At 36.0% G+C, this 27,790-nt stretch overlaps 1 protein-coding gene across 1 annotated transcript in view; it reads right to left on the reverse strand.

The window, feature by feature from the left end:
* LOC111158554 (katanin catalytic subunit A1 like 1) overlaps positions 1-27,790 on the reverse strand; it is a 74,479-nt gene that overhangs the window by 34,069 nt on the left and 12,620 nt on the right. Inside the window, exons 2-4 of the mRNA XM_022520654.1 lie at positions 21,264-21,439; positions 19,129-19,289; positions 418-586 (exon numbers count right to left, since the gene is read on the reverse strand). Of these exons, the coding sequence (XP_022376362.1) occupies positions 418-586; positions 19,129-19,289; positions 21,264-21,425 (492 nt within the window). The 5' untranslated portion in view covers positions 21,426-21,439. The remainder of the gene's footprint in view (positions 1-417; positions 587-19,128; positions 19,290-21,263; positions 21,440-27,790) is intronic.

The following is a 27,790-nucleotide window of genomic DNA, read 5'->3' on the forward strand; positions in this document are numbered from 1 at the left end:
TTTTCCAAATAAAGTAAATGTACACAGTGAACCCCAACCAAGGAAAATTCTCTCATTAAGAGAAAAAAATCTACATCCTTGGAAGAATTTCCCCTACAATATTTTTCATTTATTGCTCATTTTAATTTAGAATACTTGTTAAAATATATTTTAAGTTTTAAAACTTTATTTTGAATATTTCTTTCCAAGATCCATTTTACTAAAGATCTGTGCATTTGTTTTTCTAAATATACTTCTGAGGTTATCAGCATTGCAGAATGGCCTTCAAAATGCAAAGACTGCTTAGGTTTTTGAGGCAGGTGGATTTTTTAATATCTTCCATGTCAAAACTGGGATACTCCGAAAAGCCAAAAAAAATTATAATATGCACCAAAAGTCATGGGCTTCAAGGAAATGAGTTAACAAAGAAAGTCTTGCCTTATCATCTCTTCCTCTTGCTCTACAATCCTTGTCTCTACTTGTAGAGGGTTTTTCACCCTTGGATATAGGATGTGCTCGGCCTACAGGTCCCCGGGCTCCTACTCCCGGCATTTCTTTCCTCAGAGGTCTTACTTCTCGATTGGGACGCCTTATCTGAGGTGGAGCTCTGACAAGAAAAAATTAAAATGAAAATTAATCAGAGGCAAAAGTATTTCAAATACTTTAGTCAATAGAACTATTAAATCAAGAAGCCCCAAATGTCAGTTGTTCCCCTTTTGCCAATTCATGGCTACAACTATTAGGTCAGTTTTTAGAAGTGTTTTTCCCAAAAAAAAAAAAAAAAAAAAGCGCTCTTCTGTAAAATATACCAGTCCACACAATTTTTAAACACATATAAATATGTGTAACAGCAATTACTTTGTCAAAAATAACTACTAATCACCAATAGAGGGCAATAGACTATTTCCATCTAATAATAGTATAATGGAAAGCCAAATTACTTATTCATTACTGTCCTAGGCCAAAACTAACTTAAAAAGAAAAAAAAAAAAGCTTTTAAAAATAATATTAAAGGTCAATTACACTTCAGTTTTTGCAAAATCATTAAAAGCTGAAAGGACAAGAATTCAAAATACATCTATTTGCATAGTTTACTAATTTATTTACAATCAAAATGATTTCCTCTGCTTCTGTATTGGAAAATCCAACATTTCAGTCATCAAATTGTAAGCGGTAGGGCTAAACAATGAAATCTTGCTATATACAAATGAATTTATGTGTGAAAATGTTCTTCATGTTTTGATGGTGTCAAAAATAAAAAAATCACAGGATCATTCAAATTACATATGTGCATGTGATTTAAGAACTTTGAGGACTATGTATAGTGAAGGATATTAACTAGATTTGTGGTGGTTTTCACAATATATAAAAACCCTGAATCATCATGCTGTATACCTGAAACTAATATAATGTTGTATGCCAAATATAACTCAATTTTTTAAAAGTTACAATAAATACATAAATGTAACAATGTACACAAGGTGGTACATTTTATTTCATGTAATATGAAATATGTTAACAGCAAAATTTTGAGCTTTCTGAGCACACTACTTCAGGTCTCGCTTTGGGTATTTGGCGGGGGGTGGGGAACACTATATGCTCTGTGCCTAATCTTTGTTCTTCCTTGGACTGTCTCTGCCTCTGTTTTCCTATTTTTACTCTCTCTACCGTTCTGTCTTTATATCTGTAGCCCTTCAGATCCCATACACATAGTCCTTTTTTTTTACCCATATGCCATACCTACTATTATCCCTTTCCAACTCCATGCTTTTAATTCATCTAACTCATCATGGAGTCTCTCTTCCTGATAGCAGAAGTGACACCTGTATTTAACTCGGAATCCAGCAAAACAGGAAAAGAAGATGAAAAGCCAGGAAGGATGCAAACTTGAGGCCACAAAGGTGAAAGACCGCTGACATACTGCGGGGTCTAGTAAAGCATCTTCAGGCTGTTGGAATTAGACCACTACATGAAATGGCTAAGGGTAAGGGAAGCTGGTGAAAACTGGATGTCTACTAGGTTATTACATGCCAACATCGGAGTTCAGTCCAGCTAAACATTTACTGACCACTTATCAGGAGGTATACGGCCACTAGTTTGCTAGGCCCTGGGAGAAGACCAAGATGAATAAGCAATCTTGTGAAAAAATCACAGAAAAGGGACTGGAGAAGAGTGTATAGTACAATGGCTACAAGGCATTTTCAAATATAAAGATATTACCATGGTATTAATTCTAGTGCATGATTAGTCTCGTAAGCATCTGCCAATAAAATAAAAATGTGATGAGACTGATTAAAAAAAACAAAAACAAAAATGTTACATGCTCTGTTCCTACTAGTTCACTACAACCACTATTTTTCAACTGAACTTCTGCTCCATTTTGATGAAGGTGTGGAAAGTAGTAGAGCAGAACTTTACTTTTATTTATATATATTTGTGCAGGCATACATGACTTTCCTGAATCAGACCCACTGGTAAGGTCCAAAGACAATAAAATGAGAGCAACAATCTCCAGCATGCAGAACGCACGTCAAGTTTACCCTTCTGTTAGCAGCTGCGCCTGCTATTCAAATACTCTGTCATTGTCTGTGGGCCTGCTTTCTAGCCACACAGCCAACCTGAAGCTTCTGCTCCCCGACAGCAAGCCCGTCCCTTCCAGCGGCATGCCAGACAGCTCGTGAGCTGCTGGGCTTGGCCCGCTAGGCCTCACTGCTTAGGGCAGAAGGGTGGAGAATCCCGAAATGCTTCTTCGGCCGCATCAGCTTGTGCTTTCCCCGCCCCGGCCTGCTTTCTAACAGTTGCTTGGAGTCCCGCTGTAGTCCATTTTGCACATGCATCCGGCTCAGGAAAGCGGTGCTGGGAGAAGAATTATTTCAAAGCTCTTGCACTGGCGGCATTCCAAGTGCTTGCTGCTGTTGCCCTTGTCCGCCACTCAACATTCTGACAGGCTCATAAATGGTCCGCATTGCTCCAGAAGCCAGGTGTGCCTAGCGGCAAGTCGCACATCTCACGAAAGTGTGCCTGCTCTGTGAGTCTTCAGTTCCATCTCGCTGCAGGTTGACATTGTATATGTAACAGACTCTGTCAACTTCCCAAAGGACATCTTTGATTCTGCTCTGTACTTCCCCCATTAGCGCGTCACTGCACAATGTCATGCTTCAATTTAAGGACTCAGTGACAGCTTCCAGGCTGGGTAAAAATATAAGTCTCATGGCTTCTTTTACTGGCCTCTTTTGAAAGAGAGACGTCAGTAAGGTTACACAGCCTCATCAACCTCTGCCCTGAAGGTCAAAGAGAAGACAACACTGTACTACCTCCCAGTATTCCAAATGTAGAAAACAGCTGGTAGATCCACAGATCAAACACTGGGTGATCTACACTGTGCCCAGGTCTCTATTTCCCTCTAGGAATGGGAAGAAACAGGCCTTTTTCTATCCTAATTTCCTCCAAAATCCAGTATTTCCCCTTTCTAAAACATATTAACTATCACTATTATATGTAAATATTCTTATCAGCACTGCTTGTAATAGCCAGTACCTGAAAATAACCCAATGTCCAGTATCAGAACAGATACATAAATTATTATATATTCCCATAATGGATACAAAATACATGCGAACATGACTTATAGCTACATGTAACAACAACAGATGAATCTCTGGACCCGAGTGTTGAGCGAAAAAGTAAGCTCAAAGGACACAGACAGTAAGCAACATAGGATACCATTTGGGGACACAAATATATGTACTAAACGTAAAGAGAGGCAAGGAAATAATAAATCCCAAGCTCAGCACAGTGTCTTACTCTGAAAGGGGAGTGGAATAGGATGCAGAAAAGCTCATAAAGGGTCTTCAGAGGTTAAGAGTACAGTTCTTTATCTTACACGCTTTGGTAGGTACATAGAAGCTACTGTGATTCCTTATACCTTACATAAATTTTAATTATTCACATAATCTACTTAGCAGTTAATAAAACTTTAAATGTGATATACTACAACAACACTAAGTAAAAGATCTAAGCACCTAAAAAGTGAAATTACATGGGCACCTGGGTGGCTCAATCCTTAAGCGTCTGCCTTCAGCTCAGGTCATGATCCCAGGCCCCTGGGATCCAGCCCCGCATGAGGCTCCCTGCTCTGGGGAAAACATGCTTCTCCCTCTCCCACCCCCTCTGCTTGTGTTCCCTCTCTCCCTGTGTCTCTCTCTGTCAAACAAATAAATAAAAATCTTTAAAAAAAAAAAAAAAAAGTGGAATTACAGAATTCTACAAAGTTTTTGGCATGTTCCAGAAATACACATGTTCTAGTGACATGGGCTCAGAGTTCCCATCCTTAGTTGACCTTCTAGATTACTGCCTGGCAAATCTCCATAAAACATCAGGCAACAGAGAGAGAACTATCTATATTATAGCACCACTCTTCTGTGGTTCCAGAAATCAAAGGGAAAAAGACCTCTTTCAAAGAGGCCCTTCATTCCACACCATATTAAGAAACAGGATCTAAGACACTAAAACAATTTTCTCCAATTGTTATATAGGCTCCTTCTTAAGATTCCTATCTATTGAGCTCTATTTCTTCTAGCATTCTGTTTAATGATGATTCTCATTTTTTGTTCATACATTGTTAGAATTCTATATAATAATTTAGAACAGGTCTGTTCTTAGATATGTCTAAGAACATAAGGCAGATTGCTTGAAGTTAACTTCTGGAAAAGAGAGAAAAAAAATCTTATTTTGCTATTATATTAATCTATAACCTATAAATCCAGGATTAAATAAACAGAGAAACATGTCTTTCCCTGTCTAATAAAAAGATAAAAAACATAAGTTCCAATTAGTTCATAATAATACTTTTGCTATAAGAACTTGGAGTAAATATATGAGACTTCTGAGTCTAAGAGAAGTTATTTGTTAAGAAATCAGGAGGCAAAAAACAAAGCTTAAATAGAAATGAGAGGACCGAGGATCTGAAGTTAAACATTAATGATTAAGAATTTTAATGTCCACTCTCATCAAATACATGACTGCTATTTTTTCAAATCAGTAAAGTTATTATTTACCTAATAAGTATAGGAACTGTGCTGGATGTTATATTGACATAAAAACACTGCAAACACTATTCCTACCTTCACATAGAACAGCATGGTGATCTGAAGTCAGCATTAGACTTACAATCCAAAAACCTGGATGCCTTTTTACTCCCAGGTCCACCAATTACTGATTATATAAGCCTGTCACTTAACATCTATAAGCCTCACGTTCTTCCTCTGTAGGTGGATGACAATATTTCATAAAATTTGTAAATCTATTTTTCACTGATATAACAACATATATTCAGTAAAATGTACATATATTACACAACTCAGTAAGTTTTAATACCATATAACCACCTGTAGATAAAGACATAGAACATTTCCCAATATCCCTGGAAAGCTTTTTCATGGTTCCTCTTTGCCAGTATCAGCCAGTAAGGTCAACATTATTCTGACATTATCATATATTAGGTTTGCCTATTTCAGTTTCAGAAAAAATGGAATCCTACAGTACATACTTTGTGCTTGGTTTCTTTCTTTCAACATTACCTATGAAATTTATCCATGTTCCTGCATGTAGCATGAGTTTATCTTTCTTCAATGACAGGCAGTAGTCTATTGTTTAAATATAATGACAGCATTTAGTTGTTTTCCATTTGAAGGTATTATTAAAGCTTCTATGAATATGGGGATTATGTTCATGGTAAACATAAGCATTCATTTCTTTGGAGTTATGTACTCAGGAACAGAATTGCTGGATCACAGGGTATATGTAAGATTAGCTTTAGTAAATATAACCACACAGTTTTCCAAAGTGGTGATGCCATTCCACACTCGCATCCACAGTGTATGGGAGTACCAGTTGCTCCATCCTAGCCATTCTGATGGGGATGGGATGTAATGGTATCTCATTGTGCCTGTACTTTGTCTTTCCTGAATGACTATGGATGTTGGGCACCTTCTCAACAATACTTATTGGCCACATAAACATGGTCTTTTGCAGAGTAACTTTCCAGCCCCTAGTCCACTTCTTTTTTTTTTTTTTCAATCAGTTGTCTGACTTTTCTTATTGACTGTCATTCTTTATATATTCTAGATACAAGTCCTTTGTCAGATATATGCATTGCAAATATCTTCTCCTAGTATATGGCTTGCCTTTTCACTCTCTTAATGGTGTGTCCCCTCATGAAGAGAAGTTCATAGTTTTAGAATTCTGATTTATCAATCTTTTGTATTTAACACCTCAGTGTCCAGTTCAATAAATTTTTGCTACCCCCAGATCATGATAATATCCTTCCATGTTTTCTTCTGGAAACATATCCTTACTACCTTTTACATTTTAGGTAATGCTCTATTTCAAATATTTTTCTACATGGTATGAGGTAGGAGGGGACAGGACCCCCCCATAAATATTAATTAACCCAGAAGCATTTAGTGACAGGACTCACCTTCCCCTACTGAATAGGACATCTTCTCCATAAATCAAGAGACTTCACAGAAGCTAACCTTTAATGATAAGTTCTAGTTCCAAAAAAGAACTTTAGAAATTTTAGTTTTTTGTGATCAGACTAAAAACAAATATTTTATTATGATATATCCAGAAGTCTGTTCAAAATACTGATTATTTTCAATAAATACCTGAAATCTTTTTTTTTTTTAAGATTTTATTTATTTATTTGACAGACAGAGATCACAAGCAGGCAGAGAAGCAGACAGATAGAGAGAGGTGGAAGCAGGCTCCCTGCAGAGCACAGAGCCCGATGTGGGGCTCGATCCCAGGACACTAGGACCATGACCTGAGCCGAAGGCAGAGGCTTTAACCCACTGAGCCACCCAGGTGCCCCAATACCTGAAATCTTAATGAATGCAAGACTGTATGTTACCCAGTATGAAGTCCACATTAAATCTTCCCTCATTATCTAACAAACAAATCAATCACATCCAGAAATACATTGAACGCTACAGGTTATGCTGATATGAGTTGTTTTGTATTTTCTGTACAGGGGATATTTCTGTACTCTTTAGAAGCTTACTTTGATTTTTAAATAGTTCAACTTGTTAAAGTTAAAAAATGCAAAAATTCAGTTATTTCTTAAAACTTTTAAATACAGCTTATAAAACTTTTCCTATGCACAAAAGTGGCAGATTTTAGAAGCCATTTTTAAGGTGCTTTTGCATAATGTTTAATACCATTTCATACCTGGTTAATTAAATGCCACCAAAATTTTTACCTACATTTATAAATGTAATATATTTTATTTCCTTCTTAGTTCCTCAACTGTCTTACTCAATAAGGCATATTAATTTACATATAAGTACTTTTATAAACCTAGTAAATTGGCCTTAAAAGTAAGATAAGCCTTGGGGCGCCTGGGCGGCTCAGTGGGTTAAGCCTCTGCCTTCGGCTCAGGTCATGGTCTCAGGGTCCTGGGATCGAGCCCCACATGGGGCTCTCTGCTCGGCAGGGAGCCTGCTTCCCCCTCTCTCTGCCTGACTCTCTGCCTACTTGTGATCTCTCTCTCTCTGTCAAATAAATAAAATTAAAAAAAAAAAAGTAAGATAAGCCTAAACTTCTCCTAACATTTCCCAAAAGTACTTAACATAAATTAGGTAACAACAACAACAAAAAAAAATCACAGATCTCCATTATTCCATAATATGTTCTAAATTGGAATTGCATGCTCATCATCCTCACTAACCACAACAAATATGCACATATTCCTTAACAGGAAAATATTATTATTGCAGCTTTGATCCTCTTAGACATTATATTCTTGGTTCTAAATCTTCCTGGAGCTGAAAGATGCTTAGCCAGTACAACACTGTGATTCAACATCTCTATACATAATGCTGTGCTCACAGGTGTACCTTCCATCTGTCAGAGCCATTATGACACCACCGATTCTATTCCTTATGCTTTATTACACTTCATCCTTATGACTTACTCACTCTATAAATGGAAGTCTATACCTCCAACTCCCCTTTCCCCATTTTGCCCATCCCCCTAGGGGGATGAATATTATAAATAAGGTGGTAAGATTTTTTAGGTGACATGTGAACAAAGACCTAAATAAGATGAGGACATCAGTCATCTAAATACCTAGTGCGGATGGGGTAAGGGCTAGGAGAATGGGCAATGAAAACTACAGATATTTTTTGAGCACATACTATGTGCCTGGCTGTTCTTTACACTTTACTTGTATTCAATCATACAGTTCTCAAAATAACCCATGAGGTAACTGCAGCATTGATCACCAATTTACAGAGGATCATGACCTGAGCCAAAAGCGGACGCTTAACCAACTGAGCCATCCAGGATTCCCTCGAGTTCTAAGATTATTCTTATTCTGAAAACACACAGACACAAAACAAATGAGATAGCCCCTGTTTTGAAGATGACCCTAGTAATAGTATTATTGTCTTCTGGCTTATATCATCCATCTGGCTGTATATAGGTTACTGGTTTTTTGTCTCCCATTGTTTTCCTGATTGTGCTTTTGTCTTTGGTGTTGAACAGTTTGTGATGACTTCTCTAATTGTGGATTTATTTTCATTTATACTACTTAAGACTTGTGCTTTTTTTGTTTCAAATTCTTCATGCTTTTAAAAACCATCTTAAGCATTCATTTTATATCCTATAACTAATAGTTCTATTATCAGAAATTATTGGGAGTTATCTTTTTTTTTTTTTTTTTAATTTCTGCTGAGAGAAAGACTGAATGGCTTGTCCTCACAGACACTAAGTGACAAATTTAGGATGAACCCTCAAAGTCTGGCTAATTATCAAGCTCCCAGCAAAGGAAACAGCCTTCCTAGAATCTGAGCTCCTGGAGGGCAAGAATCTTCCCCCTACTTTTTGCATCCATAGGGCCTAGTATACAGTGGGTGCTGGGTAAGTTGAGTTGAACTGAAGACAGACAGAGCAGAGGGATAGGGACTAGAGAACAAGAAGACAGCAATAAGAGAAAGAGAAGAGGCAACAATCGAAAAAGAGGAAGGAAAAAGAAATACTGTAATGTCACAAAAGCCCTAAGAAGAAAGTTCCAAGGTAGAAAGATGGTAACCATTACCAAAGGTTACAAAAGTTAAATACAGTAAGTCTTGAGAACAGGCATTCTATTATTAAATTAGGAAGTGATCTTTAAGAATTCAGTTCTAATACCGCAATGATGGAGATCCAAGATTTCTAGTTATTCCAGAAAGCACAGCTGTGAAAGATGATACAGGTACAATACACATGACAGCAGTTTGCCAAAGGAGCAAAGAGGGGGGCTGACAGCAGCTCAAGTGCAGCAAGGCAAAGACTTTTCCCCGAAATTTAAAAGTAATGTGTTAGGATTTCATTCTGACTTACCACTATCTTGTTCCCATTCCTTAGTTTATCTCTAATGAATTAAAATTTCTATCTTTCAGTTGTCTGTTCTGTAACATAAAAAAAATGGTAGAAATACCAAGTTTTTAGGCACTTATTGTAATAAATGTCTAGAATTCCAAAATAAAGATTTCAGATAAGTGACTGAGTTCTACAACATAAGACAAATGCTCCCTAGAGAAACTTACACAAAAGAAACAAAATAATGAAAGGACTTCCCACTCAGGATTTCGACCCTGGAAAACATCTGCTCCCTCTGTCCTTACTCTCAAATGATCTTGCTTGCTTTTTTTCCCCCTCACTGAAATAACCAGAAGAGAACTTCCAAATGCTCCCCTCTGTATCTAGCCACTTCTCTACACCCACACGCTGTGTAACTAGGGGCCTTCCCTCCAGTTACTTTGAATCACATGCTCTTGTACACTAGACGGTCTCTTCCCTGTCCACTCCAGCACATTGCCCTTGATGTCTTCCCCTCCCATCCCTGGCATCGACAGTTCCCCCCTTCCCTGCCAGATGCTCGCCAGCCTACAATCACCCTGCCAGACCTCTCCTCTCTAAAATAACAAATCTTGACTCTGTGTCTTCTGCAACTACCACTCAATTTCTCTACTCCCCTTGTCAGTAATATTCAGTGAAGTGTTACATGTACTCATTGTTTTCAATTCGTCTCTTCCCATTCTCTGAACCCACTCCACTATTCAATACCATTCCATGAAAACTATTCATCACAGTCACTAATGAGCTCCATGTTGCCAAATTCAATACAATTTTCAAATTCTTATCTTTACCTACATGCAAAATTCGATGAAGTTGCTTAATAGAATAAAAACCTCAATTTCTTCTAAAAAAAAAAAGAGATAATTACAGTATCTATTTTAGAGGATGGTTGTGAGAATTAAGAAATAAAGCATGTAAAGAATTTGTTAGCACAGTACCTGATTTATAATTAGGATCTCAATAAATGTCAGTGTGGTTAATCAACACTGCTAGCTGCATTCTACCCACAATCTAAAAATAAAGCCCACTCTATCCTCCAGAAACAGAATTTTGGAAGAGAAAGTACTCTAGAACATTTTTTAAAAATGAGTATAATCTCAACCTGCCAATCATATTAGACAAATAACCTGTTTCACCATATAAAGAATGACATTAAAATGTCCTTCTTAAAATTCCTTACTTGCTGATGATTCCTAAATAACTAACACTAACTCCAATCTCTCCCAAGTTCTGGTTCTCATTTCCAGTTCCTATTAAACAGCTTGATCTAAAAATTTAATCATCTGCTCCAATTTTTCCCTCAATCTCTTTATTTCATTAATCACAAAATCCTATCCATTTTATCTCACTAATGGCATTCACATTCATTTTCAAGACCATATGACTAAGACGGCAAGGACTGTGTCTTATTCTGAATCCCACCATATCCCCAGCATAGTACTGGCATAATATATGACACAGTACTAGGCATATAATAGATGCCGGCATCCTAGTTCAAGATTTCCAGGATGCCTGCATTATTTTCTCTTACATTATTTTCTCTTACTGGTTTCTGGAGGCCAAGATCTGTGGGGGGTGTCTATTACATTCATACTTTCCACAAGGTCAAATATCATGCCTAGCATATGATGTATGTTCATAAAAATATATGTTGGCTATATCAATGATACAGTGTTTTTCTTCCTAAGACTTCAAAACAATTTTACAAAACAATCTCATCATAATATACATTTTATAGGGGGAACAATGAGGCAAGGAGAAGGGAATTTAATGTGAAGGACTACTCAACTAGTGGTGGAACTGTTAAAAACAAAAACACATACAGAAAACTTGCTCTCCTGCCTCTTAACCACAAGAAAATAACAGCAAGAGCCTGGATGAAATGCTGGTAAGAATGAGATGGTAGCCTACTCTCTATTGGTACTTGACACTGGCCTTACTTGATCTTTTTCCACTACAAACTGGGACTTAAAATACTAGCAGTAACTTAATTTATTTGGGTACCCAAAGATACAAAGCAACAACTGTAATACCAAGTCAATAAGAATTTCCTCTTTGCTGAAATTCTAGAGAATAGCACAAATTGGATAAAAAAAATATTACTATTTCTATATACAGAGAAACACAATATGCCATTTTCCTTGGTTCCAGATAAAAGAACATTGGAGGGCCTATTAGAGTTCTATTTTACCTATACAGAATAAGCCAAATGACTAATTTCAGGGCTCCTATTCTTATTGCCATCTGTCCCAAAAGCTGTAACTTAAAAAGACCTAACATATTTATTTTTTAAGTTGAATAAAGAATGCTTTATTGAATACATGCTATTTCAAATATTGCTCCAATGCAGGAAATCTGTTCCACTGCTTCAGATCTCATGAAGAGAGACCTTTTTCAAATGGTCTTTTTTAAAGAGAATTCAACTGCGTGCCTGGGTAGCTCAGTCAGTTAAGCATCTGCCCCAGCTGAGGTCATGATCGCAGGATCAAGTCCCACATGGGGCTTCCTGCTCAGTGGGGAGTCTGCTTCTTCCTTTCCCTCTGCCCCTCCCCACTGTTCATTCTCTCTCTCTCAAATAAATAAAATTTAAAAAATAAATAAAGGGAATGCACTTAATAAACTTAATGGAAAATATCATAAGTAATTTAATACAAAGTATCCTTTAACTTAGGACACTAAGAATGATCTGGAAGCTTCATCTCTCTGGAGTTTAATTCTAATATTGCCACTATCTCCCATCATAAACCATTTGTAGCTCAATTTCCTCACATTTAAGATAATGAATCTAATTCATTTTCAAAGATTGTTTTGATTTATCCAAGCAGCTGCTGGTGATTTAAAACAGGATGGTGATTAAACTCAGCAGAGGCATGACATATAAGGTATAACTTGAAACAATGTGGCAAACCACTGCAGGAGACCACAGTCTACAGATTACCTTGGTGTGCAGAAACAGGGATAGAGAAGTTTTGTGTTAAAAGTCCATTAAGTAGGGGCGCCTGAGTGGCTCAGCGGTTTAAAGCCTCTGCCTTCGGCTCAGGTCATGATCCCAGGGCCCTGGGATTGAGCCCCACATCAGGCTCTCTGCTCAGCAGCGAGTCGGCTTCCCCTTCTCTCTCTCTCTGCCTACCTCTCTGCCTATTTGTGATCTCTGCCAAACAAATAAATAAAAAATCTTTAAAAAAAAAGTCCATTAAGTGAAAAGGACAGACCCAGAAGCAGGGCTACCAAGTTAGTAGCTAATGCTGAATACATCAGACGCATCCCAGAAACTTAATACAAAACAACGTAAGTTATATTTTCCTACTGATTCACACTGTAATTTCAGTGTGATGTTCCAAAGAAAAAAAAATTAACTATATTTAAAATATCAATACTTATTTCATTATTTGCAGCTTCTTTACTCTCTTATAATCTCTAACAAAAATTTAACCAAGTAGATAACAGATCTATATATGTATTAGGATATATAGATATATATTAAAACCCACAGATACCACTGAATGTGTGTAGGAAAGTAAGGCAGTAAAATGATCATAAATAAGTTGAGAGGCGCCTGGGTGGCTCAGTGGGCTGGAGCCTCTGCCTTCGGCTCGGGTCATGATCCCAGGGTCCTGGGATCGAGCCCCACATCAGACTCTCTGCTCAGCAGGGAGCCTGCTTCCCCCCTCTCTCTCTCTCTGCCTGCCTGTCTGCCTACTTGTGATCTCTGTCTAATAAATTTTTTAAAAATCTTAAAAAAATAATAAGTTGAGAAGATTTGGGTTCAAATCCTGGTTCTGCCACTTGTTCAGATGACTTTGGGAAAATAAACTCTATAAGCTTCAATCTAGTCAGGTACAAATGGGGTTCATAATAGTAAGTTAGCAATAGTAATATGGGCAAACAATAATAGTAGCTATTTCGTGGGATCACTGGAAGTTTAAACAGGATAATGCTTATGAAACATATGATTAGTGATCAATAATTAGTGATCATAATTAGTTGTTCCCTGAAAAGGACTACCAACTTCACAAGACCTGGACAATTAAAAAACAATTATCTTCTCTGCCAGAGTTATTACAAATGTTTCAGAAAACAAAGGATTTATGCAGAATGAGCAGGGAGGAAAATTATCCTTTTTTAATTCTGTTATTCCCCTATTATTTATCTGAAAAAAAAAAAAGGTAGTGCTTTATTCCAGAGTTGACCATTCATTTTAATTATTCATTACATGTCAGTTACGGTCTTATACATTAAACTCTTCTAATTAATTCCACGAGGTACAGATTATCATTTTACAGATAACAAAACTAATATCTAGAGAGATTAATAACTCGTTCAAGGTCCAGAAGCAAGTAAGTGGCAAGAACAGAATTCAAACTTGGATCTCATAGACTTAAGTGGCTTCCCATTGAACTAAGAATATCTAAGGAATATACCCACTAATCACTATCTCTAGGTGAAAATTTCATTATGTTTTATGTGACCTGTAGAAGACACAAACTTGTAAAAGGAGAAAAATATCATACAACTCTAACCTCCCAAAACTTTCAACACTGAACTTTCGATCTTAGTATTTATTTTATTAGCCCATGAATACTCAAGGTATTACACAGAATTCCTTCAGTAGTAGAACCTTGTGAAGTTGTTAGGTGTTTTTCCATGGTTGTTGATGATACACGTCGGAATGGGACTCTTTGTCCTCCCCCCCCACCAGACAATATACAGTCTTGGATTTGCTTTTTATTCTGATCCATAGAAAAAAAAAATACTATGGATAGTATGTAATGGCCACATACAGGGAAAACTTTTATTAATTTAGTATGGGGAAAGGAGGTTCAGAGAAATACGTTCTGGTCCATTCATCTGTTGTTTTCATTAAGAGTAAGGATTAAAAACACAAGCACAAAAATAAGTAAGATCTGGGTTATAAGCAGCTAAGGGAGGACAAATAAAAGGAAATAATGGGCTAATGTTTCTCTAATAAGAGAAGTTTTCAGTTAAGTGTTCATCAATGGGCAAATGCCAGCCACACTTTTTATTCAATTAGAGCCACAAATATTAGAGTTACTATCTGTGGCCACTGCTTTTTGAAATACATCATGGTGCTCCAGCAATTCAGAACAGATATTTCCTATATTGTAAATTATTCCCAGGACTAAATGACCTCACTGGCAAATTCTACCAAACATTTAAAGAAGAGTTAACACAAATCCTTCCCAAATTCTTTCAAAAAAATTTAAAAAAAGAGATCGCTTCTAAACTCATTTTACAAGGCCAGCATCACCCTGATACCAAAGCCAAGAAAACTATAGACTGATATCCCTAAGGAATACAAAAAAAAAAAAAGAATTAAGATTTTGTTTCTTTGAGAGAGAGCAGATGAACAGGGGAGGGAAGGCATGAGGGGCAGAGGGATAGGGAGAAGCAGACTCGCCAGTGAGCAAGGAGCCTGACTGAGGCACCCAGATACCCCAGGAATATGAAAATTCTTAACAAAGTATTAGCAAACTATTCCCATTGAATATGAATTCAACAATACATTCAAACGATTATACACCATGACCAAATGGGATTTATGTCTAGAACATCAGGGTAGTTCAACACACAGAAATCAATAAATGTGATACAATACATTAATAGAATGAAAAATAAAAATCATATCAACATCTAAATAGGTGCAAAAAAAAAAAAAAACCCTCCACAAATTTGGTATAGAAGGAACATACCTCAACATAATAAAGGCCACACACAATTAAGCTCACAACTAACATCATACTTAAAAGTGAAAACGGAAAGCTTCTGCTCTAAGATCAGGAATAAGACAAGGCTGCCCATACTCATCATTCTTACTCAACATAGTATTGGAAGTTCCTGCTAGCACAATTAGGCAAGAGAAAAAAATAAAAGGCATCCAAATTAGAAATGAAGAAGCAAAAGTTGTCATTATTTGCAGATGATATTATCTTACACATAAAAAGCCCCAGAGACTCAACCAAAATTCTCTTAGAACTAATTAACAAATTCAGAAAAGTTGCAGGATATAAAATCAACATACAGAAGTCAGTTGTGTTTCTATACACTAACAGGGAAACCTCTAAAAAGAAAGACAACAATCCCATTCACAACAGCATCAAAAACAATAAAATATTTAGGAATACATCTAACCAAAGAAGTGAAAGAATACTTTGAATACTACAAAACTTTAATGAGAGAAATTAAAGAAAACACAAATAGAAAGATATCCCATGTTCATGGATCAGAAGATTAATATTGGTAAAATGTCATCTACACATTCAACACAACAATCCCTATCAAAATTCCAATGGCATTCTACACAGAAATCAACAACAACAACAACAACAAAAACCTCTAAAATTTGTATGGATCCACAAAACCCCAAATAGCCAAAACAATCAGAAGAACAAAGCCAGAGGCATCACAGTTCCTGATTTCAAACTATACTATAAGCTTTAGTAATTAAAACAAGATAGTACTAGCATAAATACACACATGGACACCAATGGAAGAGAACAGAGAATGCAGAAATAATCCCTTGTATTTATAGTCAACTAATAGTTGACAAGAGAGCCAAGAATACTCGATGCGAAAAGAATGGTCTCTTCAACAAATAGTGCTGAGAAAATTGGATACCCACAGCAGAAAAATAAAACTGAACCCCTATCTTACACCATTTCATAAAAATGAACTTAAACTGAATTTAAAAGACTTAAATATAAGACTTGATTATCATAAAACTCTTAGAAGAAAAAACATGGAAAGAAACTCCTTGACATTGGTCTTGGCAATGATATTTTGGATAGGATATCAAAAGCACAATACAAAAGCAAAAATCAAGTGAGTCCACAGCAAAATAAAAAGTTTCTGCACAGCAAAAGAAACAAATCAAAACATGAAAAGGCAACCTTATGAATGGGAAAAAATATCTGCAAAACATGTATCAGATAAGGGAGTTAATATACAAAATATATAAAGAACCCATACAATTCAACAACAACAACAACAAAATCCAATTAAAAAATGGGCAGAGGGGGCACCTGGGTGGCTCAGTGGGTTGGGCCTCTGCCTTCGGCTCAGGTCATGGTCTCAGGGTCCTGGGATCGAGCCCCGAATCGGGCTCTCTGCTCAGCAGGGAGTCTGCTTCCCCCACTCTCTCTGCCTGCCTCTCAGCCTGCTTGTGATCTCTCTCTGTATGTCAAATAAATAAATAAAATCTTAAAAAAAAAAAATGGGCAGAGGAACCAAATAGATATTTTTCCAAAGGAGACATCTAAAATGGCCCACAGGTACAGAAAAAAAACTCTCAACATTACTAATCATCAAGGAAATGAAAAAAAAAAAAAAAAAAAAACGGAAAGGAAAAAGAAAATGCAAATCAAAACCACTATGAGATACCATCTCACGCCTGTTGGAATGGCTATCATCAAGAAGACAAGAAAGTGTTGGCAAGAATGTGGAAAAAAGAGAACCCTTTTTCACTCTTACTGGGAATGTAAACTGGTTCAGCCACTATTGAAAACAGTATGGAGGCTTATCAAAAAAAATAAAAACAGAACTATCAAATGATTCATCAATTCCACTGTTGGGTATATATCCAAAGGAAAGGAAAACATGATATGTAAGAGATACATGCACTCCCATGTTCACTGCAGCATTATGCACAATAGACAAAATATGAAAGCAATTTAAGTGTCTATCAACAGATGGATGAATAAAGAGGTAAAACACAACATACAGTGTCTATCAACAGATGAATGAACATACATTTATGTATATGTAATGGAATATTATTCACTCATGAGAAAGAAAGAAATCCTCCCATCTTCACCAACATGGATGGACCTTGATGGCATTATGCTAAGTGAGATAAGTCAAACAGAGACAAATACTATAGGATATCACTTATAGGATATCTCACTTATATGCAGAATCTTAAAAAACCAAAATTGTAACAACAGAATTAAATATCAGGGGCTGAGGAGAATTGGGAAGATGTTTAAGAGTACAAAGTTGCAATTAGTAGATTAATAAGTCCTGGAAATCTAACACACAGCACAGAGATTATATACAACAATACTGTATTTTAACTTTCAAAGGTGGTAAGAGACTATATCTTAATTGTTCCCACCAGAAAAAAAAAAAAAAAAAAAAGATAATTACATGACATAATGGAAGTGTTAGCTAATACTACCATGGTAATCAAACTACCATAAATCTATATATATCTCAAATCAACACACTATACACCTTAATTCACATAATGTTATATGTCAGCTATATCTAAATAAAGTTATTGCAAGCTTTTAGCTGTAAACTAGAAGTATATTTCTGAATTAATGACTTTCAGAAAATAACAGGTATTTTATCACACAAAATTTTCAAGAACCGATAAATCAAAATGGCATTATTTCTTTTCCTCGGTATTTACTTTGGAACTTCCATGGTAACAACCCTTTGACTCCTGAAATGTTGCCTTTTAAGAAGATAATGATTACCTTAATGCAAAACACCTGAAAGTGGTTACATCTGTGAAAAGGGCTGTATTGTTGTAGACCTTAGAATCATCATCCAGTGTTTGTATAATGGGAATCATAAAATTATCTGTAACTCAATGGAAAAAACCCTGAAGGAATAAATTAGCCACTTCTCACAGTTCTTTAAATGCTTTTAAAAAACTTCAAGAGATCAACAAGTTAAACACATGATCACAGCTACTGACCAAAGAAAAATTTATTTTCTATGATGCAACACTCTGGCCACAATACCACTTCACAATCAAGGAGACTGAAAGCCAGAAAGTCCTAAAGTCAGATCCTGGCCTACCCTAACTTACAGGTCAGGGTCTGTCAGGCCTCAGTTTCCTCATTGTGAAAATAATGGAATTATTCATTCAATGTTCACTGAATGCCTACTATGTGCCAAATACTGTGTTAGCAATAAAATTTGTTATTTTTTTTGTTTTGAGAAAATAAAAACATGGCCCTTGCCCTAGCAAAGCTCCTAATTTTGTGAACAAAGAAATGCAACGTGGTAACTGCTATGCACAAAGCTCTGTGTTTGAGCAAACTGAGAAAGCCTGCAGAGAGAAAATACAGTTCAGCTGAGAATGGAACAAGGGGTATGAATATGAGTAGCCCAGATGGGAATCATGGGAATCCCCTTAGCAACGAATAGACTGTGCAAAAACAAAAAAGGAAAAAACGAGAGACAGGTTTAATGTAGATGACACATAGCCTGCACTACAGGGAAATAAACTTGGAGCCTGATATGCCACACTAGGGAATCTGACCTTTAACTTTTAAGGAATGAAAAGGTTCCTTCTACACTGGGACTCTGGAAACTGGCTGTAGGCCCAACCAGATGAATCCAATTTGTCCACCATTTCATCTAAAGTTGTCAGAATCTTTTAAAGCAAAAAGTTTTAAAGCAAAAAAGCCATCCATGTTTTGATGCTGACAGAAAATCTAAAAGACCTCACGTAACTGATAAATTTTAGGACTAGCAGCAGATTTCTATTGTTATGATTTATAGTAGTAAAAATTCTAAAAGATACATGACAAATGATTTACTTCTGTATCAAAAATAAACTCTGCAAACTATCAGTGTGAAAACTAAACAAGTATTAAATTTGCATACCCCCCAAATATTTTTTCATACTTCATTCAAATAAAGCTTCATTCTCTTCACTCTGAATATCAAAATTAACTATAAAAGTACCTAAAGAGAATATAAAGTCCCATTTACCTGTGTTCTGCAGGTACAGGGGGCGGCCAAACAGCAGGATCTCTAAATGGTTCATCTTGACAAGACACAGGGAAATCTGGGGGCTTGTCAATTTTAAAACTTTCCAAAGTGCTGACAATACTTTTAACTTGTTCGTATTCTTCCAATAATTCCTGCCGAACCTTAAAGAAAATAACCTCTATGCTGTAAACTGTTTAAAGTTTATATGAATGTCAAGTAATAAATTGCTATAGAATGCTAGTTTCCTTGGGGCGCCTGGGTTGTGCCATCAGTTGAGTGTCCAACTCTTGGTTTTGGCATAGGTTCTGATCTCAGGGTCATGAGCCTGAGCCCCATTGTTAGGCTGTGTTCAGTGCAGAGTCTGCTTGAGATTCTCCCTCTCCTTCTGCCCCTCCCACCTGCACAGACCAGCACACTCTCTCTTTCCATCTCTCATAACTGTCTTTAAAAGAAAAAAAAAAAAAGAATGCACATTTTCTCAATGTCACTCAAACTATGCAAAATGAGTCATTACAACATATTTAAAAAACAAAGAACTATTTAAAGTAATATAGATAGGAGGGTAGGAACTGGATTGAAAAAACACATTACATGCTTTTTTGCAGGCGAAGTATGTTTTTCAAAATGGAACTCTTATTTCTACTAATGAATGTGATGACCATTAATATAATTTAAAACAAGCAACTAGGTCAGTAACAAGTTAACCATTCCCAGAAATCTAAAATGTTATGCTAAATCCTTTTACTATATTTATAAATAGCTTTCAAAAAATTATCAGCCATAATTTTTACCAGCATTTCCTACTCCTAATATCATTAAGTATGAAATGCCTGAAAACCTTAGGTGCTGGAATACTAAGCATTACCAATTTCCAACTTTTATTTAAATTCTCCTTCATCTAAAATCTGAATTCTTCTGGACTTGTTTAAATTCTTTCAAGTGTTGGATAAAGTTCATTTTGAGTTCACAGGCAAGATTTTTTCCATATTTAAGAAACTTCACTGAGTACCTACTATGTGGAAATTCTTGAGTTTTCAAACTTTGAGATGAAACTAATTTTCAAAGGCAAACAGATAATGGATTGAAAATTACATTTATAAATTCATTTTAACAATTCTAATTTGTTTTTAACCAGAAAGCACACTTTACTGTAAAGCAGAGAAAAGAAAAATCTAGGTAAAATTCAACTGCTAATATATGCAATTATATACTTGGAGAAATGAAATTAGAGAACCTAATGGAAATAAACATAGTAGAAATATCCAAACAGAAATGATCACTATTTAGCACAAATGAGAAACTCTCCAAAATATTTCCAAGCTAATAAACCACTCTTGCCTGTGGCTAGTATGTAGGACAGAAAAAAAACACAATTAAAAATTCAACTCGAGTTAAAGCAAGTATATTGTTCTCACTCAATAATTTGGTAATGCTTAACTTGGAAAATAAGCCAAATTTACCCTGAAAACTTAGTGAAACATCAATTTCTGACATGGAAAAATTAAAAGAAACGCTTGAAAGGCATTAGGACATTAAGTGGAAACTTCAAAGAAATGCTTGACTTTGTACTTTTAATTTTAAAAGGATTTTAAGTTTTAAGAATAAGTGGGGAAATTCTAATTCAAGTTTTTATTAACTGTACTAGTATATAATCAAGTTGTACAGTCAAGAGACACAGCAAATATATTAGTTTTATTAGATTATTGACTCCTTTGTATTTGTAGGAAGTCTTTCAAAAGAAGAGGAAACTCTCTTAAAGGAAAAGTTTTATGAAATGGGTCAAAACTACATGTAAAAATGAAAGGGAAAAGGGCAAGTAGAAATACCTTATATCAAAAATTTGTAATTACACACAACTAAGTGACTGATCATGAAAATCTAAAAAACTGAAAGTAGATTCAATTAGAATACCTTCAAAATATGTCTCATGAAAGCTATGAAAAATATATAAAATATTAACTGAGCAAGACAAAATTATTCAGAGTACGTTTTAAATATATATATATATACTTATATATATATTAATATATTTCAGTATTTGGACAAATAAGAGCTATTTACAAAACCTCCAACTCTAGGCTCTCAAGTATAATGAAGGACTGCCCTCATTCACTGAATACTGGAATGTGTCTTACCTGTTGCCATTTGCCTTTGACAGCCGGGTCTCTGACTGACAGGCAATGTCTCTGAATCTGCTGTATCACCCCCTGGTAATACACCATTGATGAGTCATAGTTTCCAAGAAGTGCATATTCTCTTCCTTTCTTTGCATTGTCACAAATCTCAGCCAAATTCATCTTCCTCCAGAGACCTACACAGAATACATAATGTCTTCTTACTGAGTTTTCGGCACCAACTTCAGAACATTTTTTCTTATTCTTTAAAATATCTGCTTAAAACTACTTTCAAAGTCAAAATGGTTCTCTTTCTTTGAGGTTATCTGAATGCATTTTATAATACTGAACAAAGTTGCTAATTTTGGAAGTACAAAGGATATCATAAAAGAACACCTAAGGAGATAACAGAGAGAAATTACACAGCTCTGAACTATTGGCTTATGTTAAAGGTACATAAATTGGACACTAGTTCTCCTTGCCCATTTACAATTACCGTAAGTTGTAATAACAATAAAGATGAACTTGATCATGTTCAATTTATTCCTGACAATTTAGTAATAAATATGTGAATATCACATATTTTTTCCACTGAAAAAACTGCAGAAATTAGTTCTAAAACATTTTGGCCCCCAAAACCAGAAGTCCTACTTAAGGAATACATTTTAAAGAAACAGCCTATAGTTGTCCATGCATAATTTATATGTATTTAATTGTCCCACACAACTTAAATCTAAGCAAAAAACCAAGAATTAAACTACCTGAGCCCTTTTTACTCCTCAACTTACAATATTCTATGATTTTGTCTATAGTTTTCTGTCTGTGCAAATAACTATCATCAATCTTTTCCCTTCGACAGATGCTAGGAAGAAGAGTTATCATCTGAACCTCTGGTTTCCACCAAAGCTGTCCAGCCCAGTAATTCTGACTTTTCTTCCTGACTTCCCAAACCCATCCAAGAATCATCCAAGGTTCCTATGCAAAGATACTTTCCGTCCAAGACTACAAAGAACAGGAAGTTCAGAGATACAGTAGAATAACATCCAGGAAGAGTCCAAATTGTCCTACTCTTATTGTATAGAACAGTAAACCAATGAATCCACTTAGTAGAGAAAATCAAAGTATTTCTCCATGCCTAACCCAGTCAAGAAATGAACAGATATTTCTCCAAAGACATACAAATGGACAAGAGACATATGGAAAAAATGCTCAACATCACCCAGCATCAGGGACATACAAATCAAAACCACAATGAGATACCACTTTGCACCTGTCAGAATGGTGAAAATTAACAAATCAGAAAACAACAAATGTTGGCAAGGATGCAAAAACAGGGGAACCCTCTTACACTACTGGTGGGAATGCAAACTGGTACAGCCTCTCTGGAAAACAGTATGGAGGTCCCTCAGAACCCAGCAATTGCACTACTAGGTATATACCCCAAAGATAGACATGTAGTGATCCAAAGGGGCATATGCACCCCAGTGTTTATAGCTGCAATGTCCATCATAGCCAAACTATGGAAAGGGCCCAGATGTCCACTGACAGATGAACAGATAAAGAAGATGTGGTATACATACACAATGGAGTATTACTCAACCATCAAAAAAATGAAACCTTGCCATTTGCAATGATGTGGCTGGAACTAGAGGGTATTATGCTAAGCAGTGTAAGTCAATCAGAGAAAGACAGTTCTATGAATTCACTCATATGTGGAATTTAAGAAACAAAACAGAGGAGCATAGATGAAGACAGTGAAAAGTAAATCAAGATGAAATCAGAGAGGGAGACAAACCTAAGAGGCTCTTAACCAAAGGAAACAAATGGAGGGTTGCTGGTAGGGGAAGGAGGGTAGGAGGATGAGGTAACAGGGTGATGGACATTAAGAACAGCACATGATGTAATGAGCACTGGGTGTGATATACAACTGAGGAATTACTGAACTCTATCTCTAAAACTATACACTATGTATAAATTAATTGAATTTAAATTTAAAAAATATTTCTCCATGCCTTTCTAAGGGAATTATATTTTGGTGTTACTTAGCCCTTTCTCTCTATCTCTTCTCTATTCTTAAGCAGTTCAAAAACTCTTCCTCAAAATTAAGCACATCCAGTTCTAGGCATTTCCAAAGGACTCCACTTCTTAAAAATAAAGCGGTTTCCTTTATGTTTTTTGATATATTATTTGTCCCTTCACCCAGCATAAGTTCCAGGAAGAAAGCATCTATGTTATTTGAGAATCAAATTGCAGCAAAAAGTACAGTACTTTTGCAGTTAGAAACTAAAGCATTCAGTAGATTTACCCACATGGAAATCATGGAAAACCTCTTGTTCAAATCAGAACAGTAACACCAAGCAATAAAGTCTTACTACAGAGAATGACCTGTAATTAATAAATCCAGTAGAAACAAAGCTGTTCCATGTATTATTTTCTTGTAAAGTCACTGTGACACAAAACATTAATTCTGCTAATATGTGCAGGTACACAACTACGCAGGATAAAAATATCTTGACATAAAGCAGGGGTTTTTAAGATTTTATTTGACAGAGAGTGAGCACAAGCTGAGTGAGCAGCAGGCAGAGTAGGGAGAGGGTGAAGCATGCTTCCCACTCAGCAGGGAGCCTGATGCAGGACTTGATCCCAGGACCCTAGGATCATGACCTAAGGCCAAGGCAGACACTCTGAGTCACACAGGCACCCCAGCAAATTCTTTCTACAGAGGGTCTGACAGTAATTACTTTAGGCTTTAAGGGCCAACAGGTAAAGTTGAGGAGATTATATAAATACTTAAATAATGAGAAAATTTTCCATAATTTTTATTGATAAAATTCAAAACATTATAGTAATAACTGCTGAGTACAACTTTTTGTAAAACCCATCTCCTTGTAAGAATGAAGCTCTTTTGTGGAGGAGGATAATATTCCACTTAGTTGAGATTCAAAATTTGTGTTCCCTATCGTCGAGATCAATTGCAGGGGCACCTGGGTGGCTCAGTCAGTTAAGCATCTGCCTTTAGTTCTGGTCATGAGCCCAGGGTCCTGGGACTGAGACCAGACCAGCACAGGGCTCCCTGCTCAGCAGGGAATCTGCTTCTCCCTCTCCTTTTGCCCCTCCCTGAACCCTTGTGCACTCTCTCGTGCGCGCATGCTCTCTCTCTCTCATTCTCTCTCTCTCTCTCTCTCTCTCTCGCCCTCTTGCTCTACTCAAATAAATAAAGTCTTTTTTTTAATCAATTGCAAACGTTCATATGGTAGTGCTGCTTTTTAATAAGATTTTATGTATTTCATGTTTGAAAATGTCTTTTTACCTAGAAAGGTGCCACTGCATACATATGATTTCAATGTTCATTGTTTGGAAGATATCTACAGACTTTATTCTTAATATTTGTCTTTCAGCATGTCCTTACATTGCAGATTAATCACTTCCAATCAAAGGTTAAGGTACAAATTAAATGGATTTTGTAAAATGGTAATTTCCTTTGCATTTGCATCAAAGTCTCTCAGAAGGCTGCTGAAATGGAGCTCAGATACGATCTCCAGCAAATCTGAGTGACATCACTTCTTTACCTTCACTTCTGATGGCATGGAGAGAGCTACACAAAACAGCTTAATATTACTTGTGATTTAAACAACACTAGTTGACATCGAAGTAACTTTTAGTTTTCCACATAACCACTGTTTTGCTGGTAATTTTAGGTTGAGTACATTAAGAAACATGATCAAGTCTGCAGCAAAAACTGATTTCCAAAGCCATTCAATGTTCAGTAACAGTGGTTGAGAGCAGTTCCTCACATTCAGAAAAACCTCAATTCAGCCCTAAGCTCAAAAGACTAAATTAAAACTTTACCACTACTAAGCCACTGAACTGCAGTGTGGTAGGGCAAGTCAGGCTACTCAGCTTCTATTTCTGATAAAAATTCATGGAGCTGACAAAGATTAAGTCCACAAGAGCAACACTCGAGTCTCGAGGCATGACAAGTTCTATATTGCATAATATATTCAAATATTCACTGCAAAATACCTGCTGATAAATAAAACAATAAAAAACCATAGATTTTTAACCACTCTACAATTTTGTAAATTAGTTTTGTAAATTAGTTTTGTAAATTCGTTCACCTAAGCCTTTTTCTGCTCTACATGTATTTTTGCCACCATCAGTTGGCAACCCTGGCAGATTCCACCTCAGGTCATACACAATTAGTGTTTCTGAACTTTCTGTAAATTTTTTGTTTGTAATTATTCCATGAACACTGTTTTTAAAACTAGTTCTTCAAAAACTTCAAACTTAGAATTGACTTCTTGAATAACAACACTTGAGCTGTACTGGTAACCTCTGTCAATCCAGAAAAGCCAAGGAAAACCACTCAAAATCCTCTGCTTTGTTTAATTGATTATCAATGTTCTCAACTCTTCCAGCAACTGTTCTCGCCAAAAGGCTAATAGCTCTAAACAAGTTTATTTTCTCCAGACACATTTCTTTGGCCACTACGATCAAACAGGATTTAGTTAAGGCACCATCAGTAAACAACTTCCTTACTTGGCTAACAAATGAGACGCTCAGAAACTTAACCTCAGTGCAGCCTGATTTTCATTGTTAATAATTTTGGGAAAAAATTCTGCAATGATAAGATATTCCTTTTTAAATTTTCTAATTTTTTCCAAACATTATTTTCCTGTGAGATGGGAATACTTTGATGAGTGATTAGTCTGGTAATATCAGTGTGTACTGTGTATCTTTTAGCACAGCTATGGTATCACTGCATAATAATCAATACTCTGTCATCTAATTTGACAATCCATACTCTAACGTACTCTAGAAGTATAATATGTCAAGTCCATTTTTTCTCATCTTTTCTTGTTTCAACGTGATGGGTAAAGTGCTGGATAATAAAGTAAATGGTCACCGAATAGTGATATGCAAGTTACTTAAAACAGTGATTATAGTGCACCAAGCAGCAGTACAAAACATTAAGAATGTTGCAAAATCTCTGTCCCAACTACTCAAACTCACAAAAGTTGCCATAAGTAATATGTGTGGCTGTGTTCCAATAAACCTTTATTAATGGACACTGATAACTGAATTTCACTTAAGTTCTACATGTCACAAAATAGTATCTTTTGACTTTTTTAACCATTAAAAGAATGAAAAAACCATTCTCAGTTCATAGGCCATTCAAAAAAGTGGCTGGCTAGATTTGGTCCCCAGATTGTTATTTGCTGACTCCTGCTTTCAGCTTCTATCTTAAGAATCTGGGAAGGGGTGCCTAGGTGGCTCTGATGGTTGAGCCTGTGCCTTCCACTCAGCACAGGATCGCCAGGTTCTGGAACCAGCCCACATCAGGCTCTCTACTTAGCAGGGAGCCTGGTTCTCCCTCCCACTCTGCCTTTCCACACCCCTCTTGCTCGTGCTCTCTCTCTCAAATAAATAAAATTTCTTTTAAAAATTTAAAAAAAAAAAATCTGGGAAAATGCAAGCAAATTAAACCCAAAAGAAGTAGAACATAATAAATTTAAGAACAGAAATCAGAAGAATAGAAAATTTCAATGTAGCCAAGCTGGTTCTTTAGAAATATCATTAAAATGAATACACCTCTAGTAATACTGACCAGGAAAGGGAAAGAGAAAGCACAAATTAACAAAATCAGAAATGAAGGAAGGGTTAACATTACAAACTTTAGAGATATTAAAAGGCAAAAGAGGACTTAATAAAATGGGCAAATTCTATAAAGGTCACAAAATACCAAAGTTTACTCAAGAAGAAATAGAGTGATTAATCTGAATAGTCCTATATCAATCAATGATATGCAACTTATAATTTATTTTTTTTAAAGATTTTATTTATTTATTTGACAGAGAGAGATCACAAGTAGGCAGAGAGGCAAGCAGAGGGAGAGAGAGAGGAGGAAGCAGGCTCCCCGCCAAGCAGAGAGCCCAATGCGGGACTCGACCCCAGGACCCTGAGATCATGACCTGAGCTGAAGGCAGAGGTTTAACCCACTGAGCCACCCAGGCACCCCACAACTTATAATTTAAAATCTTCCCATCAAAACAAACTCTCCAGATTCAAATGGTTTCACTAGTGAATTCTCCCAAAGCATTTAAGGAAAAAATAAAACCACTTCTAAACAAACTCTCAGAAAAAAAAAGAAGAGGAAGAAAAACAACCAAGTTGTATTTTAAGGCCAATATTATCCAGCTACCAAAACCAGACATTATATAAAAGAAATTTACACACAAGTACCACTCAGGAACATAGATAGAAAAATCTTTAAATGTTAGGTAGTCAAATGCAGTAATATATAAAAAGAGTAATGCATTATGACCAAAGAGGTGTTTATATCAAAAATTCAAGGTGGTTTTTTTTCAAAGTGGTTTACATTTAAAAAACAGTCAATAGAATTTTAGAAGACTAGAAATGAAATATAAGATTATCTCAATAGATACATAAAAAGCTTTGACAAAAAAATCAACACCATTCATAAGAACTCAGCAAAATAAGAGAATTTCCTCAACCCAGTAAAGAGCATCAATGAAATACCCACAGCT

This window comes from Enhydra lutris, unplaced genomic scaffold (genome assembly GCF_002288905.1).
Source record: "Enhydra lutris kenyoni isolate GAN:26980312 unplaced genomic scaffold, ASM228890v2 scaffoldscaffold60, whole genome shotgun sequence".
In the NCBI taxonomy this organism is placed as follows: domain Eukaryota; kingdom Metazoa; phylum Chordata; class Mammalia; order Carnivora; family Mustelidae; genus Enhydra; species Enhydra lutris.